Here is an 18,926-nt window from a genome sequence, read left to right on the forward strand (position 1 = left end):
GTTCCTCTGGTTAACAACCCTACTTTAGTGGGACCAGTTTCTCCCCATCTACTCTACAAAACTCTTTGTAAATTTTGAATATTGCTTTTAAATCTCCCCCTCCGATCCAGGGAGAACATTCCCACTTTGAGTGGCCCCAGTATAACTGAAGGCCCTCGTCTTTCAGAAGGCTGGTTACCCAGAGGGAGGTTTCGCTCTGTAATCGGGTTCATTGGGAAGGGATGGGCACGTACTGTAGAACCGTACGTCAGCCACCCTTCAATGCTTTGAACGAAGTGGTCATTACTCAGGCGAACACGGGTTACTGTGACCCTATCCCCACACACTCCCTGACTCCTCCAGCAATGGAGTGTGAGGAGTGGGAAACCGAGCACACACACTCCATGATAACACTGACCGTAGCAGCACATCCACTGGGATCAGTCAGAGGGGTGAAGGGGGGGGGGGGGGTGGTGGTGGAGCTTACTGGTAATACCATTGGACTCATAAATCCAGAGGCCCCAGGCAAATGCTCTGGGAAGACACGGGTTCAAATCCCACCACAGGAGCTGGTGGAATTTAAACAATTAATTAATAAAATCTGGAATTGAAAGCTGGTCACAAAATTATCATCCATTGTCGTAAAAAGCCATCTGGTTCACTAATGTCCCTTTAGAGAAGGAAACTGGCACAGTGGGTTAGCACTGCTGCCTCACAGCGCCAGGGACCCGGGTTCGATTCCCGGCTCGGGTCACTGTCTGTGTGGAGTCTGTACGTTCTCCCCGTGTCTGCGTTGGTTTCCTCCCACAGTCCGAAAGATGTGCTGGTTAGGGTGCATTGGCCATGCTAAATTCTCCCTCAGTGTCCCCAAACAGGCGCCGGAGTGTAGTGATTAGGGGATTTTCACAGTAACTTCATTGGTATTAATGTAAGCTGACTTGTGACTAATAAATAAACTTTTACTTTTGAAATCTGCCGTCCTTACCTGGTCTGGACTACGTGTGTCTCCAGAACCACAGCAACGGGCTTGGCTCTTAAATGCTGCTCTGAAATGGCCGAGCGAGACACTCAGTTCAAGAGGCGATTAAGGGTTGGGTAACAAACACTGGCCCAGCCAGCGACACCCACACCCGTGACTGGATAAAGGAAATGTTCACGGTGAGAGTTTTGGCGTTCGATCAGCGTCTCTGAAATGTCCGATTCAACACACATAAATGTGTTTTATTGAGTTATTAAACTCAATAAAACACATTCAGTCGGAGTGGGCAGCGGAAGGAGAGCAAACGGCTATAAAAGCTGCTGGATTGTGTGTAAAACTCAATAGGCCGCACTCACTCACTCACCTCCTTCCGAGGGAGAGAATTCAACTCTGGGGAAGTAGACTGCACGTTGATGCTATTTTGCCCAATACGATTTCTTTTCTGTGGAACACATCCCTTTTTTAACAAAATGATGTCTTAATGTTGGAAAACTCTTTGTTTAAACAGAAGGATTTGCCTGTGGAATCAAATAGGATCTGATGTCTGAAACCAAAAAAGAGACAATGCTAGAAAATCTCAGCAGGCCTGGCAGAAAATGCTGGAAAATCTCAGCAGGCCTGGCAGAAAATGCTGGAAAATCTCAGCAGGCCTGGCAGAAAATGCTGGAAAATCTCAGCAGGCCTGGCAGAAAATGCTGGAAAATCTCAGCAGGCCTGGCAGAAAATGCTGGAAAATCTCAGCAGGCCTGGCAGAAAATGCTGGAAAATCTCAGCAGGCCTGGCAGAAAATGCTGGAAAATCTCAGCAGGCCTGGCAGAAAATGCTGGAAAATCTCAGCAGGCCTGGCAGAAAATGCTGGAAAATCTCAGCAGGCCTGGCAGAAAATGCTGGAAAATCTCAGCAGGCCTGGCAGAAAATGCTGGAAAATCTCAGCAGGCCTGGCAGAAAATGCTGGAAAATCTCAGCAGGCCTGGCAGAAAATGCTGGAAAATCTCAGCAGGCCTGGCAGAAAATGCTGGAAAATCTCAGCAGGCCTGGCGGAAAATGCTGGAAAATCTCAGCAGGTCTGGCAGAAAATGCTGGAAAATCTCAGCAGGCCTGGCAGAAAATGCTGGAAAATCTCAGCAGGCCTGGCGGAAAATGCTGGAAAATCTCAGCAGGTCTGGCAGAAAATGCTGGAAAATCTCAGCAGGTCTGGCGGAAAATGCTGGAAAATCTCAGCAGGTCTGGCGGAAAATGCTGGAAAATCTCAACAGGCCCGGCAGAAAATGCTGGAAAATCTCAGCAGGTCTGGCGGAAAATGCTGGAAAATCTCAGCAGGTCTGGCGGAAAATGCTGGAAAATCTCAACAGGCCTGGCAGAAAATGCTGGAAAATCTCAGCAGGTCTGGCGGAAAATGCTGGAAAATCTCAGCAGGTCTGGCGGAAAATGCTGGAAAATCTCAACAGGCCCGGCAGAAAATGCTGGAAAATCTCAGCAGGTCTGGCAGCATCCATTAAGGAGGGGAAAGAGCTGACGTTTCGAGTCCAAAGCTTTGACAAAGGATCATCTGGACTCGAAGCGTCAGCTCTTTCCTCTCCTTAATGGATGCTGCCAGACCTGCTGAGATTTTCCAGCGTTCTCTCTTTTGGCCTCTGCTGCAAAAGCAACCGTTTCAGAAATGAGCCACACGTTTAAGAGTTTAAGAAAGAGAATTTATTCGCTTTTCCAGATACATGCCAAAAGAACGAGGGGGAAAAAAAAAACAAGAGACAATTCAATGGAACAGCGGAATCAAAAAACGATCAAATTAAATACAAACCTCATTTGAAAGCTTGATGTCTTCATAAAATATGAAAAAACAGATAAATTATACTACTCAGAGAATACATCCCCAATCACAAAAAACCTACAGACAAATGTGCATCGGAAAAATCTGCACCACACAAAAACAATAAAATTTTAAGACTTTTGCACTCTTTATACACAAATATTACAGAGAATAAAATTCCAAGTAAACTTTTCTTTTTTTTAAGACATTGATGGTTGCAGCTGCGATGCTCAGAACGTTTCCTCTCGTTCAGCTTCAGATCCATGTCCGTTATATAAATGTCTTATTAAAAAAGTTCTCTTTTGTAATCCAGTTTTATACAAGAAATCGCAAAACGCACATCAACTAACATGCTGTCAGCGTGCAGAGGCAGAAGAGGATTGCATGAGGGGGGGGGGGGGGGCGGGAACAGTCACAAGGGAGGACAACTGGTTCTTTTAGTTTAGAATTTAAAAATAAGGTTAGCCGGTCTTAACTTGGTGCGGCCACAACACGTGGCTTCCTCCCCCCTTTCCCTGGACATGCGCTCATTCTCGCGTACACTGCGGCTAGTTTGGCAGCAAAGGTAACATTGGTCGCACAATTGTTCGAGGTTCTGTTTTTGGATGCTACATTACCCTTCGATCTCAGTCACACACTTCCTCTTTCCTCCCCGATCACACACAACTTTCCCCAACAGGGCCAAGCTAGCTGCAAGCTCAATCGAGCTTGTAATTAAATCTCAGCGTGCCAACTACACGGGACACTGTTCTGATGTCATCCATTTGGTTCGACAGTCAAAAATTCCTGCCAGCTATCTGTTCTTACTCCGAGGTAGCCCTAATTTCAAACAAGTGCCCATTAACTCAAAGTAGCTGCGAAACGACACTGCGAGGGTTAGTGCACAGATGCTTCATGTATTCAAAATTGGTGGAAGCATCAACTTGTTTAAATCTGTTAACTATTATAACACCCAGCCAAACAATTTCAGATGAACGCACGCCTTGCATTTCTGCACTAACGATTCTCACAGCATCATTTCAAAGCCACTGGGTTGAGACAGAATTTGGAATTGATGTAGGAATGTATCAGGAGACAGCAGAGCCTGAAATGATAAAAAAATCGGGAACGCTGCGATAGCGCGGAGCAGCCGGCAAGTTTCCGTCTATTAATCTAGGTGCTGGCAATCACAGACTTCAAACCCCACAATCACTGATTGGGTACCAGCTCATAGAATCCCGCAGTGCAGAGACAGACCATTCAGCCCATCGAGTCTGCACCGACTCCGACAGAGCATCTTACCCAGGCCTTATCCCCATAACTGCATGCATTTACCCCGTAAATCCCCCTAACCTGCACATCTTCAGTTACTAAGGGGCAATTTAGCATGGCCAATCCACCTAACCTACACATCTTCAGTCACTAAGGGGCAATTTAGCATGGCCAATCCACCTAACCTACACATCTTTGGACACTAAGGGGCAATTTAGCATGGCCAATCCCACCTAACCTACACATCTTCAGTCACTGAGGGGCAATTTAGCATGGCCAATCCCACCTAACCCACACGTTTGGACTGTGGGAGGAAACCGGAGCACCCGGAGGAAACCCACGCAGACACGGGGAGAACGTGCAGACTCCGCACGGACAGACAGTGAGCCGAGGCCGGGACTTGAACCCGGGTCCCCCTGGTGCTGAGGGCAGTGCTAACCACCGGTGTGTTGAAAGTGCCCGTGGTTCTGCACCGACTGCGGTACATGCCTTCAGCAACCGAGCTTCCCTCTTGCCAGCCGGTGCGTTGCACCAACACCAGCACTTGGCGTTTTATTCCCCCAGATATCAAACCGCTGACGATATGACGGAGGAGGAGGCTGGAAGGGCAGGTTAAAAGCTCGTTTTGTGACTGTTCCCCCTTTCACATGCAAAAAAAAAATGGAGAGATTTAAAACAAAATACAAAACTGCAGCTTGACAGAATCCAGGCGGCTACACCGATTTGGCAGCATCAAGGTTAACATTCAGTTACTGGCCCTCTGATCAACTTGACCGTTCCACATGATTTCCCCACAGTTGTTTTTTTTCTGTGATGTATAATCCCCAGAAAGGTCGGATCACAAAAAAAAACTCCAGAATATTCAGTAGTCTCGGATTTCTCCCAGCAATTCCAATTTTCACCAAGATTTCGAAATTTAAAAAAAAAATAAACCAAACCTAAAGCAATTTATACAAATATAGTGTATACAAAGGGCATTTACATTGATTAGATTAAACTTCCTGAGCCATCTTAAATGGAATTTCTTTTCTAGAAAATAATTTAGTCTGTGTGAGAAAGTGCTTTAAAAACTTCCTATATTAATGCTCGATGGAGGGTGTTTGCTCTTTTAAATATCCTTTGCAATATTATTATTATTTTCTTTTTTTTAAATATTGGAAACAAAAACCTTTCGATTCAAATTTTGAAATAAAAATTTTTAAAACAAAAATAGCTTACTGAAATCTATCAGCTGTATTCCGGATTACCAAAGGACAGAGAGTTACAGTCTCACCGTCGCAACCGAGTGGTTTTGGACAAATTTCCTATCGCGGTTTAAAAAACAACATCTCACTGTCGTAATCCACACGGCTGGAATGTCCCCCCCCCCCCGACTCACTCTCCTTCCCTCAAATCTTCCCAATCGAGGGGAGTGTTGTCCAGCCACTCTTTCTTCACCCCCCTCCCCGCCCCTCAACATCTTGCTTTGTCTTACAATCAGATGCTGAGTTGTTCGGCTACAGAAAGCATCGCAGTTTGACCCAACATGACGAGTGTTTTCCAGCAGCAGGGAAGAGGATGCTGGGCCGGAATTGGGGTCATTGGTCACTGATGAAGGATGGGAGCCGGTTTCAATCCCGGTCCTTCCAAGGATTTTGGGGGGGTGGGGGTGGAAGCACCTCACCCTTCTGCTCCCCAAACACACTCAGCACAGAGTGAAAATCAAACTTCATAAAGTCATGGAATTCCTACAGTGCAGGAGGCAGCCATTCAAGGCCCATCTGCACCGATACTGACCCATGCACCATCCTTGTAACCCCACGGATCTACCCTGCTCATTCCCCTGACAATAAGGGGCAATTTATCATGGCCAATCCACCTAACCTGCACATCTTTGGACACTAAGGGGCAATTTAGCATGATCAATCCTCCTAACCTGCACATCTTGGGACCCAAAGGTGCAATTTAGCTTGGCCAATCCAGCTAAGCTGCACATCTTTGGAGTGTGGGAGGAAACCCACACTGACATGGGGAGAATGTGCAAACTCCACACAGTCACCCGAGGCTGGAATCGAACCTGGGTCCCTGACGCTGTGGGCAGCAGTGCTAACCACCATGGCGCTGTGGGCAGCAGTGCTAACCACCGCGCCACAACCTGGATCTTTCGGATCATTAAAATATTACACAAGATGGAGCCTTATCCCTCAATATACTTAAAAGTTGCAAATCCAAGTTATTTCTTTTAAAACATAAAAGACTAAGGATCCAGACTGTACCAAGCTAGGGACAAGATGCAGAATAACCCGGGCCACACCACTTTCTGCTCCCACTGAAGTAGAAGGTTTATCTCTCGACTATAATTTTGGGTTTTGCGCAGCTGGATCCCATCACGTCACTCTATAGAAAGTGTTAAAAATAAAAACAATTAAACAGGATGGCTGGTATTTACTGAACTATAATTTCTACAGAGAGAGTTTTCTTCTTTAAATAATAAAACTGCTGCTTTCTGTCGATGCGAATTATCCTGGCCAGCTGTGGGTAAACTCTCCAAGCTCTGGAAGGAGACAGATGGTTAAAAAGGTTTCTCGTTGGATGACAGAGATTGGCTGACGGCAGTTAGTGGGAGTTGGGCCGAGGCAGGGGGTGGGGGGGGGGGGGGGGGTGGGGAAGGAAAGAGTTGGGCTTGTGGATTTAATCATCAGGCGTTGACGTAGCTATTGATGGGAGTCAGAAAATATTTGGAGCGACCAGTTCTGTTCAAGCACTGAGAACGTGTATACAGTGCAGATCTTCGCAGAGGAAGGTCGTCAGAGAGTCCACCGCCATGTGAAAGCCCACAGCTCACACGCGCCCCCCCCACTTTCCTACATCTGCCCGACAGCCACCACCTCTGCTGTCGATAAAACAAAAACGGCTACGACTGCTCTGCAGGTTGGGGGAATTTTCCAGAAGGGCCGTCACCCTTGCGTTGCTACAAGAGTACGGCGACAGAAACAAAACGGGTTCCGGTTCTCTGTGGGCGGGCCGGAGTCACTTCTTCTCCACCGCGCTGGAGAAGAATTCGGCAAACTTCCTCAGCTGCTCAGTAGCGGACAGGGACTCCTCCTGGAGACGCTGATTATTAACTCTCAGATTCGCCACCTCTGCCTGAAGGACCACTTTGTCCTCCTTCTCCTGGAGAGACAGAGAGAGACAATTATTATTTGATTTATTATTGTCACATGCATTAGCATACAGTGAAAAGTATTGTTTCTTGTGCGCTATACAGACAAAGCATACCGTTCATAGAGAAGGAAAGGAGAGGGTGCGGAATGTAGTGTCACAGTCATAGCTAGGGTGTAGAGAAAGAGCAACTTAATGCGAGGTCGGTCCATTCAAAAGTCTGACAGCAGCAGGGAAGAAGCTGTTCTTGAGTCGGTTGGTACGTGACGTCAGACTTTTGTATCTTTTTCCCGACGGAAGAAGGTGGAAGAGAGAATGTCCAGGGTGCGTGGGGTCCTTAATTATGCTGGCTGCTTTGCCGAGGCAGCGGGAAGTGTAGACAGAGTCAATGGATGGGAGGTTAGCTGGCGGGGGCCGGGGGGGCGTCCTCAGTATTAAAGAACATGGAAGGTTCGACATTCCCAAGTAAATTACCAACACCTGCATTCCCAATCTGCCTGTCATGTGAAAGCCCTTCTCCGCCACATGGCACCAAGGTGGAATCTCTCCATCTCCTGGTGGAAATTATGATACTGAGGCCAACTGATGAGTGAAGAGTCGGGTACCAGATTCTACAGCCAATCAGAAAATACTGGAAAATCTCAACAGATCTGACAGCCTCTGTGGACAGAGAATAGAACCAACATTGAGAGTCTGGAAGACTCGAACAGAGATAATGACTCGAAACGTTGGCTCTATTCTCTCTGATGTGGAGATGCCGGCGTTGGACTGGGGTGGGCACAGTAAGAAGTCTCACAACACCAGGTTAAAGTCCAACAGGTTTATTTGGTAGCAAATACCATAAGCTTTCGGAGCAGCATGCTGCTCCGAAAGCTTATGGTATTTGCTACCAAATAAACCTGTTGGACTTTAACCTGGTGTTGTGAGACTTCTTTCTATTCTCTCTCCACAGAGGCTGCCAGACCTGCTGAGATTTTCCAGCATTTTTCTGTTTCAGATTCCCGCATCCGCACTATTTATTTTCCTTTTACTAAATTCTACAGTATTGGTAATTCCCCCCACCCCCGGGTAGCACTGAGAGTGCTGTGTTATCAGAGGCGTTGTTTTTCAAAGGAGGTGTTAAACCAAGGCCCCTTAGGTGGACATATAACATAAGAACATAAGAAATAGGAGCAGGAGTAGGCCATCTAGCCCCTCGAGCCTGCCCCGCCATTCAATAAGATCATGGCTGATCTGACGTGGATCAGTACCACTTACCCGCCTGATCCCCATAACCCTTAATTCCCTTACCGATCAGGAATCCATCCATCCGCGCTTTAAACATATTCAGCGAGGTAGCCTCCACCACCTCAGTGGGCAGAGAATTCCAGAGATTCACCACCCTCTGGGAGAAGAAGTTCCTCCTCAACTCTGTCCTAAACCGACCCCCCTTTATTTTGAGGCTGTGTCCTCTAGTTTTATCTTCCTTACTAAGTGGAAAGAATCTCTCCGCCTCCACCCTATCCAGCCCCCGCATTATCTTATAAGTCTCCATAAGATCCCCCCTCATCCTTCTAAACTCCAACGAGTACAAACCCAATCTCCTCAGCCTCTCCTCATAATCCAAACCCCTCATCTCCGGGATCAACCTGGTGAACCTTCTCTGCACTCCCTCCAATGCCAATATATCCCTCCTCATATAAGGGGACCAATACTGCACATAACAGATCCTCTGGTCTTGTTAGCTGCAGTGGGAAAGGGGAGCCTCGCCCTCGGAAGGTTTGGGTTGAGACATATTTTTCCATTCCTGGTAATGATTTGTCCAGTGCCGTTACAATGATGGAGCATTCGCTTTCCACATGACTACTTTAGCAAAATAGTATCAGCTGGCGGAAGTGCAGCATCACGCTGGAGTGTCTACGAGCACAGCTGACCGGGTTGAGAATGTCCGACACGGTGAATTATTGAGCTCATCAGCCTCATTCGATAGCAAGAGCACGGCAGTAACTCAGGAGTGTCAGTGTGCACAAATATCCAGTGTCCAGGGAGATACTTCGAATCAGAGAATCCCTACAGTGCAGTAAGGAGGCCATTCAGCCCATCGAACTTGCGCCAACAACGCCACCCAGGCCCTATCCCTGTAACCCCATGTATTTACCCTGCTGATCCCCCAGGCAGTAAGGGACAATTTAGCATGGCCAATCCACCTAACCCGCACATCTTTGGAGTGTGGGAGGAAACCGGAGCACCCGGAGGAAACCCACGCAGACACGAGGGAGAACTCGGGAGTTGAACCTGGGTCCCTGGCGCTGTGAGGCAGCAGCGCTAACCAGTGTGCTGCCCAACAGCAAACACAGCCTGGCGTTCAAAAAAAATCCCAAAGTATTTCAGAAGTGGAAACTGAGAGATTAGGACGGGTGACCAAAGCTCTTAATCAAAGAGATAAAAGGAGAAAGACAAAGTGGGCAAAGGAGTGAGGGAGGGAATTCGCGGGAGTGTTGGACTCAATGGTACTAGCAGAAACCTGGGACCAAATCATCAGCAAACCCCAGCCTTGTGAGGGGGGGGGGGGGGGGGGGGGTATGAGGTACAAAAAATGGTTTTGATTGAAAAGGGGCAAAAGGCAAATATGGGGCGGCACGGTGGCCCAGTGGTTAGCACCGCTGCCTCACAGCGCCAGGGACCTGGGTTCGATTCCCGGTTTGGGTCACTGTCTGTGCGGAGTCTGCACTTTCTCCCCGTGTCTGCGTGGGTTTCCTCTGAAAGACATGCTGGTTAGGGTGCATTGGCCGTGCTAAATTCCCCCTCAGTGTACCCGAACAGGTGCCGGAGTGTGGCGACTAGGGGATTTTCACAGTAACTTCATTGTAAAGTAGAAGTAAAGTTTATTTATTTGTCACAAGTAAGGTTCACATTAACACTGCAGCGAAGTCACTGTGAAATTCTCCTAGTCGCCACAGTCCGGCGCCTGTTCGGGTCAATGCACCCTAACCAGCACGAAATTTCAGACTGTGGGAGGAAACCGGAGCACCCGGAGGAAACCCATGCAGACACGGGGAGAAGGTGCAGACTCCACACAGACACAGTGACCCAAGCCCGGAATCGAGCCTGGGTGCTGTGAGGCAGCAGTGCTAACCACTGTGCCGCTCATTGCAGTGTTAGTGTAAGGCTACTTGTGACTAATAAAATAAACTTCCGTACTGTAGGGATTCTATGATTCTAAAGAGATGAAATATTCTATCCAGCAGAGATGAGGAGGAGTTGGGATTAATGAGATGGGTTACTAATCCTTTGTGCTGTGTAATGTTGGCAGTTTGTGGCTAGCTCCCACCCCTACGCACTATCAGTAGAACGGGAAAGCGCTCATGGTTAAATTCTATTCCCAGGCTTCCTACGCGTCCAAGATTTCAACACTGTTGAAATGTTTTCTTTGGGTCTTGGGGATATGGGGAGAATACTTGAGGATAAGTTCCTGCAGATGACTGGTAATTAGAAAATAAACATTCCCACGTCCCACAAGGAGGATGCATCGGAAACACTGCTGGGTTTTCTGATCTCGCTCCAGTTTTACAGATGCCTCAAGCCATGAGTGACTCAGTTGTTCCAAACTCCCCCATTATTTATCGTGCTGCTAGTGAGGAGAGCTGTGCAGAACCTGTAGCTGCATCCTCCACATCAATGCCTTTATGTGGCCATGCCTCCGAGACACGCAACAATTTAAGGTTTGCAGCACAGAACGAGGCCATTCAGCCCATCTCGACGTAAATCAGTAAGAGTTGGCGGCGATGGAGGCAGACGCGGGTTTGGTGACAGGCACCAAGGGCCTGGGATTTCCCTCACATTTTCACAATGGTGTCGATAAGCCAAACGTTGCTTTATTGCTGCTTTCGGACATCTGGGGTCACATTAATTTTCAAGGGTTAAAACGGAGTCGCATCGGAAACTGGTTTGGGAAACACTGGCCTAAAGGCTGCAATGGTCTCTACGATTCCATGGCAAAATATCCATACTCTTAACAGCTCTCTGCATAGAATCCCGACAGTGCAGAAGAGGCCATTCGGCCCATTGAGTCTGCACTGACTCGGGGAATCTTACCCAAGCTCTCTCTCCCCCGCCCAATCCCTGTGATATTTACCCCGCTAATCCATCTAACTACAATATCTTGGAACAGTAAGGGGCAATTTAGCACGGCCAATCAGCCGAACCGTCACATCTTTGGACTGAGGGGGGAAACCGGAGTACCCGGAGGAAACCCACGCAGACACGGGGAGAATGTTGCACCCAAGCCGGGAATCGAACCCAGGTCCCTGGAGCTGTGAGGCAGCAGTGCTAACCACTGTGCTGCCCAATGGTGGTGAATCTGTGGAATTCATTGCCACAGAAGGTAGTGGAGGCCAGGTCATTGAGTGTATTTAAGACAGAGATAGAAAGACTCTTGGTCAGGGAATCAAAGATTATGGAGAAAAGGCAGGAGAATGGGGTTGAGAAATTATCAGCCATGATTGAAAGACAGAACAGAGCTCGTGGGCTGAATGGCCTAATTCTGCCCCTACATCGTATGAAGGTCTTATGAAGGCACCTGCTCTACACAAAATGTGACTCTTGATAGCCCTCGGAGGTGGCCTATCAAGGCACTCAACCGTACCACCGGCTTCTGAAGAGAAACTTGGGATGGGCAATAAATGCTGCCCATGCCAGTGACGCCCACATCCCAAGAATGCATTGGAAAACATGGTGGGCACAATGCTCACCTTCAGTAGATCATCCTGAAGCTGCTTCAGCTGGATCTCAAGCTGGTAGACTTTTCCCGTTAATGCCAATGCTGGTTCGTCACTGTAACAGAAGATGCACTCGTTAAATTTGGAGCAAAGTTAAAGTTTATTTAGTAGTGTCACAAGTAGGCTTACATTAACACTGCAATGAAGTTGCTGTGAAAATCCCCTAGTCGCCACACTCTGTTCGGGTACACGGAGGGAGAAGTTAGCACGGCCAATGCACCCTAACCAGCACGTCTTTCAGACTGTGGGAGGAAACCGGAGCACCCAGAGGAAACCCACGCAGACACGGGGGAGAACGTGCAGACTCCGCACAGACAGTGACCCAAGCCGGGAATCGAACCCGGGTCCCTGGCGCTGTGAGGCAGCAGTGCTAACCACTGTGCCACCCCGGCACGGTGAGTAGCTCTCGTGCCCTTCAAATCAGGAGAAACACGACTACCCGACACACCTCGATATAAAACGGCAGCTCCAACCGGACACTAACCCACTGCGGCACACGGAGATTCACACCACATTGCGTTCAAGGCTCTGGTGTTCAGAACTTGGTGTGGTGCAGTGTATATGAAAAAAGGTCAGTAACACGAGGTGGTCAAGGGAAATGAAAAGTAGTTACCTTAAAATATGTGGTGTTCGGGGCGAGGACTGTCGCTCCAGGGTGGTGTGTGTGTGTACAGGGTTATAGATTGGTCCAATCTCTGATCCAACAGCTGTATCGTTCAGTGAGAAGAGGGAAACCGCTCTCTGAACTGAATTAATAAAGAGAGAAACAGAATTATCATTGGCAATTCCTTCAGGGTAAAAACCCCCTCATGATCCCTGTTTCTTTTAGTATTCATTCAGGGCCTCACTGGCTGGTCCAGCATTTTTACCCATCCCCAGGTTACCCTCGGAAATGTTCGAATGAGACACTCCGTTCAAGGGCAGTTAAGAGTCAACCACATTGCTGTGGCTCTGGAGTCACATGTAGGCCAGAGCGGGTAAGGACGGCAGATTTCCTTCCCTAAAGGCACATTAGTGAACCAGTTGGGTTTTTACAACAATTGTTTCATGGTCATCAGTAGATTCTTAATTCTAGATTTTTTTTAAAAATGGAATTCAAATTTCACCATCTGCGGTGGGATTCGAAACCGGGTCCCCACTGGGTCTCTGGATTACTCGTCCATTGACAGTACCACTCTGCCACTGCCTCTCTTCACTTTCAGTCTTGGTCCCTGTGCGTGGCACAAAGCCCCGAGTCAGGAACCAGTCACCGGTGCCTTGCACACACGATGTGGGGCGAATCTCCGCGGACAGCAGTGGGTTAGTGTCCCGCAGGAGCTGCTGTCTTTTGGATGGCATCTTAAATCAAGTCTGCTCTCCCAGCAGAAAGGAAACTTTCCCATGGCATTACTCAGAAAGTACGTTTTCCAGGTTGTCCCAACCATCATTAAACCCCAACCAGGATCATTACAACAGACTGCTGGGTGATTTATCCCAATGCTGTTTGCGGGATCTTACTATGTGCCATTACAGATGCGCCATGGGAAGCATCCTATCCGGATGCATCACAGCTTGGTATGGCTCCTGCTCTGTCCAAGACCGCAACTATAAAGTGTTGCGAATGTAGCCCAGTCCATCACGCAATCCAGCCTCCCATCCATGGACTCTGTCTACACTTCCCACTGCCTTGGAAAAGCAGCCAGCATGATCAAGGACCCCACGCACCCCGGACATACTCTCTTCCACCTTCTTCATTAGGAAAAAGATACAAAAGTCTGAGATCACGTACCAACCAACTCAGAATCCTAGAATCCCTTCAGTGCAGGAGGCAGCCATTCGGCCCCTCGAGTCTGCAGAGTACCTTACCCAAGCCCTCTCCCCCTGCCCTATCCCCGGAACCCTGCACATTTACCACAGCTAATCCATCTTAGTACATATCTTTAGACACTTAGGGGCAATTTAACATGGCCAATCCACCCAACCTACATATCTTTGGACTGTGGGAGGAAACCCACGCAGACATGGGGAGAATGTCTGTATGGAATTGGCACAGTCACCCAAGGCTAGAATTGAACCCGGGTCCCTGGCGCTGTGAGGCAGCAGTGCTAGCCACTGGGCCGCCCAACTCGAAAACAGCTTCTTCCCTGCTGCCAGACTTTTGTATGGACCTACCTTATATTAAACTGATCTTTCTCTACACCCAGCTATGACTGTAACAGTATATTCTGCACACTCTCCTTCTCCTCTATATACTCTATGAACGGTATGCTTGGTCTGTATAGCACGCAAGAAACAATACATTTCACTCTATCCCAATACATGTGACAATAGCAAATCAAATACAATACAACAGTGATTACGTTTCAAAAGCACTCCAAAGGTGTACATTTATTTAGCGCCTTTAATATGATGAAGCATCCCAAGATGCTTCACGGGAGCTTCAACAAGAAACTCCTGGCACCAGAGTAAGGTGACATCATGGCAGACAGGTAAAAGAGGTAGCATCTTAAAGGAGAGGGGAGGTGAAGAGAGGCGGAGAGGTTTAGGGAGGGAATTCTAGGCCTTGGGGGACCAGGCGGCTGAAGGTGTACCCAACAATGGAGGAGTGATTATATCTGGAGACACTTAAGAGGCCAGAATTAGAATAGAAATATTTTAAAGGGTGGCAGGGCTGGAGGAGCTTACAGACGCTGCAAGGAATAATTTAACAAAAAGGATGGAAATTTTAATCGAGATGTTTCTTAACCCAGCGGCATGCTAAGTTTTTAAGCACAAGGATGAGAGGTGACAGAATTTGTTGTGAGCTTAGACCGAGGAAGCAGAGTTCTGGATGAATTAAAACATTATTCCTTTCTCAGAGTTACAAGATGTGCAGAGTGGACAGGAGCCCTTAATCCAGCTCGCTTCTCGCTCCAAAAACCAATTCAAATTAAATCCAATTCACGCTCCCTACGATATGGAAGTTGGCCGATGTACTTCAGGCTAAAACTTCCTCCTCTGTGCAACATCCGAGGGGAAAATCAATGTTTCTGCCTTTCCAATTTTCTCATTCTGGGAGAAATTGTTGACTTGCAGGAACGGAATTGAATCCAGTCGCTATATTCCACACATTTTTGGTCCCGTAATATAGATATCTATCTGTCTGGCAGCCTGCACGGAGAATTTCAGGTCTCCGTTTCCAGGACAGGAAGTAGTGAGCATGGGGCTGGCCATCAGCCTGAATCAGCACCTTTAGGAGAGGTGGGAGGATGGATATCAGATACAGCAGAGCGAGAATGGAGGGAGTGTGTGCGGGGAAAGGAGATTCACAGCTTTTGGGGAACGAGGGGGGGGGGGGAAAGAATGTTCCATAGAAACTAGAATGGTCTGCTCTGATTTTCTATCCTGCATTCTCACTGATGTCTTTTGTAAGCTACAAGAGAGACAAGCCAGATCCAAGCTGACAAGAATAGGCATTACTCCCGATCTCAGGCTGGATCCTACGTTTAGCCTTAGCTGAAAGGCTGGATGCATTGCAGAGTGCAGATACTATCAGAGTTCTGTATTTATATGAAGTGCGCTGGGCTTTCATTTCCTCTCAATGTGGACCTATCTTAGAATCCATAGAATCCCTACAGCGCAGGAGGCGGCTATTTGGCCCGTCGAGTCTGCACCGACAGAAATCCCACCCAGGCCCTATCCCCATAACCCCACTTACTTACCCTGCTAATCCCCCTGACACCAAGGACAATTTAGCACGGCTAATCCATCTAACCTGCATATCATTGGTCACTAAGGGGCAATTTAACATGGTCAATCCATCTAACCTGCACATCTTTAGACACTAAGGGGCAATTTAGCATGGCCAATTCATCTAACCTGCACATCTTTGGACACTAAGGGGCAATTTAGCATGGTCAATCCATCTAACCTGCACATCTTTAGACACTAAGGGGCAATTTAGCATGGCCAATTCATCTAACCTGCACATCTTTGGACACTAAGGGGCAATTTAGCATGGTCAATCCATCTAACCTGCACATCTTTGGACACTAAGGGGCAATTTAGCATGGCCAATCCACCTAACCTGCACATCTTTGGACTGTGGGAGAAAACCGGAGCACCCGGAGGAAACCCACGTAGACACGGGGAGAACGTGCAAACTCCACACAGACAGTCACCCGAGGCCGGAATCGAACCCGGGTCCCTGGCGCTGTGAGGCAGCAGTGCCAACCACTGTGCCACCTCTGGGCTGTGTCTGCCTACCTGCCCCAAGTATTTTGTGACGAGCTCTGCTTGGCCTACAAAATACAAACTGCAAGGAATCATCTGCAAGGAAATATCTGGCAACCGATTACAAGCTTCCACTGTTGTGAGAATTGCACACTTATTAGACCCAGCTGTTCAAGAATGCAGTGGCAACGCAAGAGCCCTCCTCCCTCCCCCCAACCCCAGGAACAATCAATACTAAGAATCATCATAGGGGAGGGAGAGAAAAATCGATAACAAAACAAAATCAATACACATGAACAAAGTTAACTCTATTTCCTTTTATCTTGTGAAATAAATGAAGTTTTAAAAAATTCATTCGTGGGACATGGGTGTCACTGGCTGGGCCAGCATTTATTGCCCATCCCTAGTTTCCCTTGGAGCGACAGTTGAGAGTCACCCACATTGCTGTGGCTCTGGAGTCACATGTCGGCCAGACTGGGTAAGGACGGCAGATTTCCTTTCCTAAAGGGACATTAGTGAACCAGATGGGTTTTTCCGACAATCGACAATGGTTTCATGGTCATCAGTAGACTCTTAATTCCAGATATATTTTATTGAATTCAAATTCCACCATCTGCCGTGGTGGGATTCGAACCCGGGTCCCCCAGAACATTAGCTGAGTCTCTGGATTAATAGTCTAGTGATAATACCACTAGGCCATCGCCTCCCCGTAAAAATTATCCTTCCACTTCAGGCAGAAAGATAACCAGCAGCAGATTACAACTTCTCGTTTATCTGTAAAATTAACTTAATCCTATTAAACTATAGATAGGCTGAAACCACATTCTTCGATTGTATATTCCTCGCCCTGCCTTCGAGCATTCATAAGACCCTATTATTCTTAGTGAAAGTTGATGGCTAACTGTATGGGGCATTATCTTGTACAAATACATTTAGAACTATAAAAAGGAGGCTATTCAGCCCATTGAATCTGTGCCAGATCTTTCGATGTGCAATCCAGTGAATCCCATCCCTTCACTCTTAGCCCAAATCCCGGAAACTTTATAATTAATCAAAGAACAAAGAAAGTTACAGCACAGGAACAGACCCTTTGGCCCTCCAAGCCTGCATGCTGCCTGACTGGACTAAAACCCCCTACCTTTCCGGTGACCGGATCCCTCTATTCCCATCCTATTCATGTATTTGTCAAGACGCCTCTTATAAGACACTACCATGTCCGCTTCCACTACCTCCCCCGGCAGCGAGTTCCAGGCACCCACCACCCTCTGTGTAAAAAAAATCTGCCTCCTTTACATCTCCTTTAAACCTTGCCCCTCGCACCTTAAACCTGTCCACAATCTATTGAAAGTTAGGAGCAAGCCTACTTCCAGCAGCCAATCATGCAGTGCATTCCAAATCCTAATCAATCCTTCCAGAAAAATGCATTATTTTGTTGCATGTGTTTCTCTTTTGCCCATCACCTTAATTCTTCATCCCCGATTATCAACCTTTCAGCCACTGGAAGCAGGATATGACACAGAAACAAGCCCAGCCACTCCATACTGGCATTTAATTTGATCTCAAGTCCCGTCGCATCTTTCCTCATCTAAATCCACCATTCCCTCCCCCCTCATATGCTTATCTGGCTTCCCCTTAAATGCACATCACGGTGGCACAGTGGTTGGCGCTGCTGCCTCACAGCACCAGGGACCCGGGTTCGATTCCCGGGCTTGGGTCACCGTCTGTGTGGAGTTTGCACGTTCTCCCCGTGTCTGCGTGGGTTTCCTCCGGGTGCTCTGGTTTCCTCCCAAAGATGTGCAGGTCAAGTGGTTTGGCCATGCTAAATTGCCCCTTAGTGTCCAAAAAAAGTGTGCAGGTTGGAGGGATTAGCCATGGGAAATATGTGGTTATGAGGTTAGGGTGGGGGAAGAGGGCCTGGGTAAGATGTTCTGTCAGAGAGTCGGTGCAGACTCCATGGGCCGATTGGCCTCCTTCTGTACTGTAGGATTCTGTGAAATGCTCCCATCAGCATGGGTTGGACTGAATGGTCTGTTTCTGTGCTGTGTGTGTGTGGGTTATGTAACACTACTTGCGTCAACCGCTTCCTGTGGTAGTGAGTCCCACATTCTCAACATTCCGTTGGAAAAAGAAGTTTCTGGTGAATTCCATACCGGATGTCTTGGTGGCTCTTCCCCACAAAAGGACATCTGCTTTTTGCAACGTGTCTCCTAATGACTCTATCTAAACTCTTTGTGGTTTTCAACACCTCCATCAAAGCTGCTGCTTGCCTGTGTACTCTGCTCAAAGGAAAGCAACTCCAGCTTCTCTAAACTGACCACACAACTGCACTCCCTCATTCCTGGAACCCTTCTTGTTCAAAGTCAAAGCAATGCAGACCGGAACGTGTATTTGAAATAGGAGCCTTCACGAGTCAAGATTGAGAGAGTATTGTGCACCACTGTAGTATCCAGTTAAGTAACACTACCATTAATATATCTAATTATGTCCTATGACTCCTAAGAGTTGTGAACTCTGACAGACTTAAGTTCATAAGATATAGGAGCAGAATGAGGCCATTCGGCCCATCGAGTCTGCTCCGCCATTCGATCATGGCTGATATGCTCCTCATCCCCATTTTCCTGCCTTCTCCCCATAACCCTTCAACCCATTCCCAATTAAAAATCTGTCTAACTCCTCCTTAAATTTACTCACTGTCCCAGCAACCACTGCACTTTGGGGTAGCGAATTCCACAGACCCACAACCCTTTGGGAGAAGTAGTTTCTCCTCAACTCTGGTTTAAATTTGCTGCCCCTTATCCTAACACAATGACCTCGCGTC

The 18,926-nt window shown here is 47.7% G+C and overlaps 1 protein-coding gene across 3 annotated transcripts in view; it reads right to left on the bottom strand.

Annotated features, from left to right (window-relative positions):
• Nucleotides 1–2,636: 2,636 nt before the first annotated feature.
• The window catches only part of sipa1l3 (signal-induced proliferation-associated 1 like 3), a 254,121-nt gene continuing 237,831 nt past the window's right edge, over nt 2,637–18,926 (bottom strand). For all 3 annotated transcript variants that reach the window (XM_078241797.1, XM_078241799.1, XM_078241798.1), the window contains exons 20-22: nt 12,531–12,663; nt 11,891–11,972; nt 2,637–7,172 (exon numbers count right to left, since the gene is read on the bottom strand). In XM_078241797.1, coding sequence (XP_078097923.1) covers nt 7,029–7,172; nt 11,891–11,972; nt 12,531–12,663 — 359 coding nt within the window. In that variant the 3' untranslated portion in view covers nt 2,637–7,028. The remainder of the gene's footprint in view (nt 7,173–11,890; nt 11,973–12,530; nt 12,664–18,926) is intronic.

This window comes from Mustelus asterias, chromosome 24 (genome assembly GCF_964213995.1).
Source record: "Mustelus asterias chromosome 24, sMusAst1.hap1.1, whole genome shotgun sequence".
Classification (NCBI taxonomy): Eukaryota; Metazoa; Chordata; class Chondrichthyes; order Carcharhiniformes; family Triakidae; genus Mustelus; species Mustelus asterias.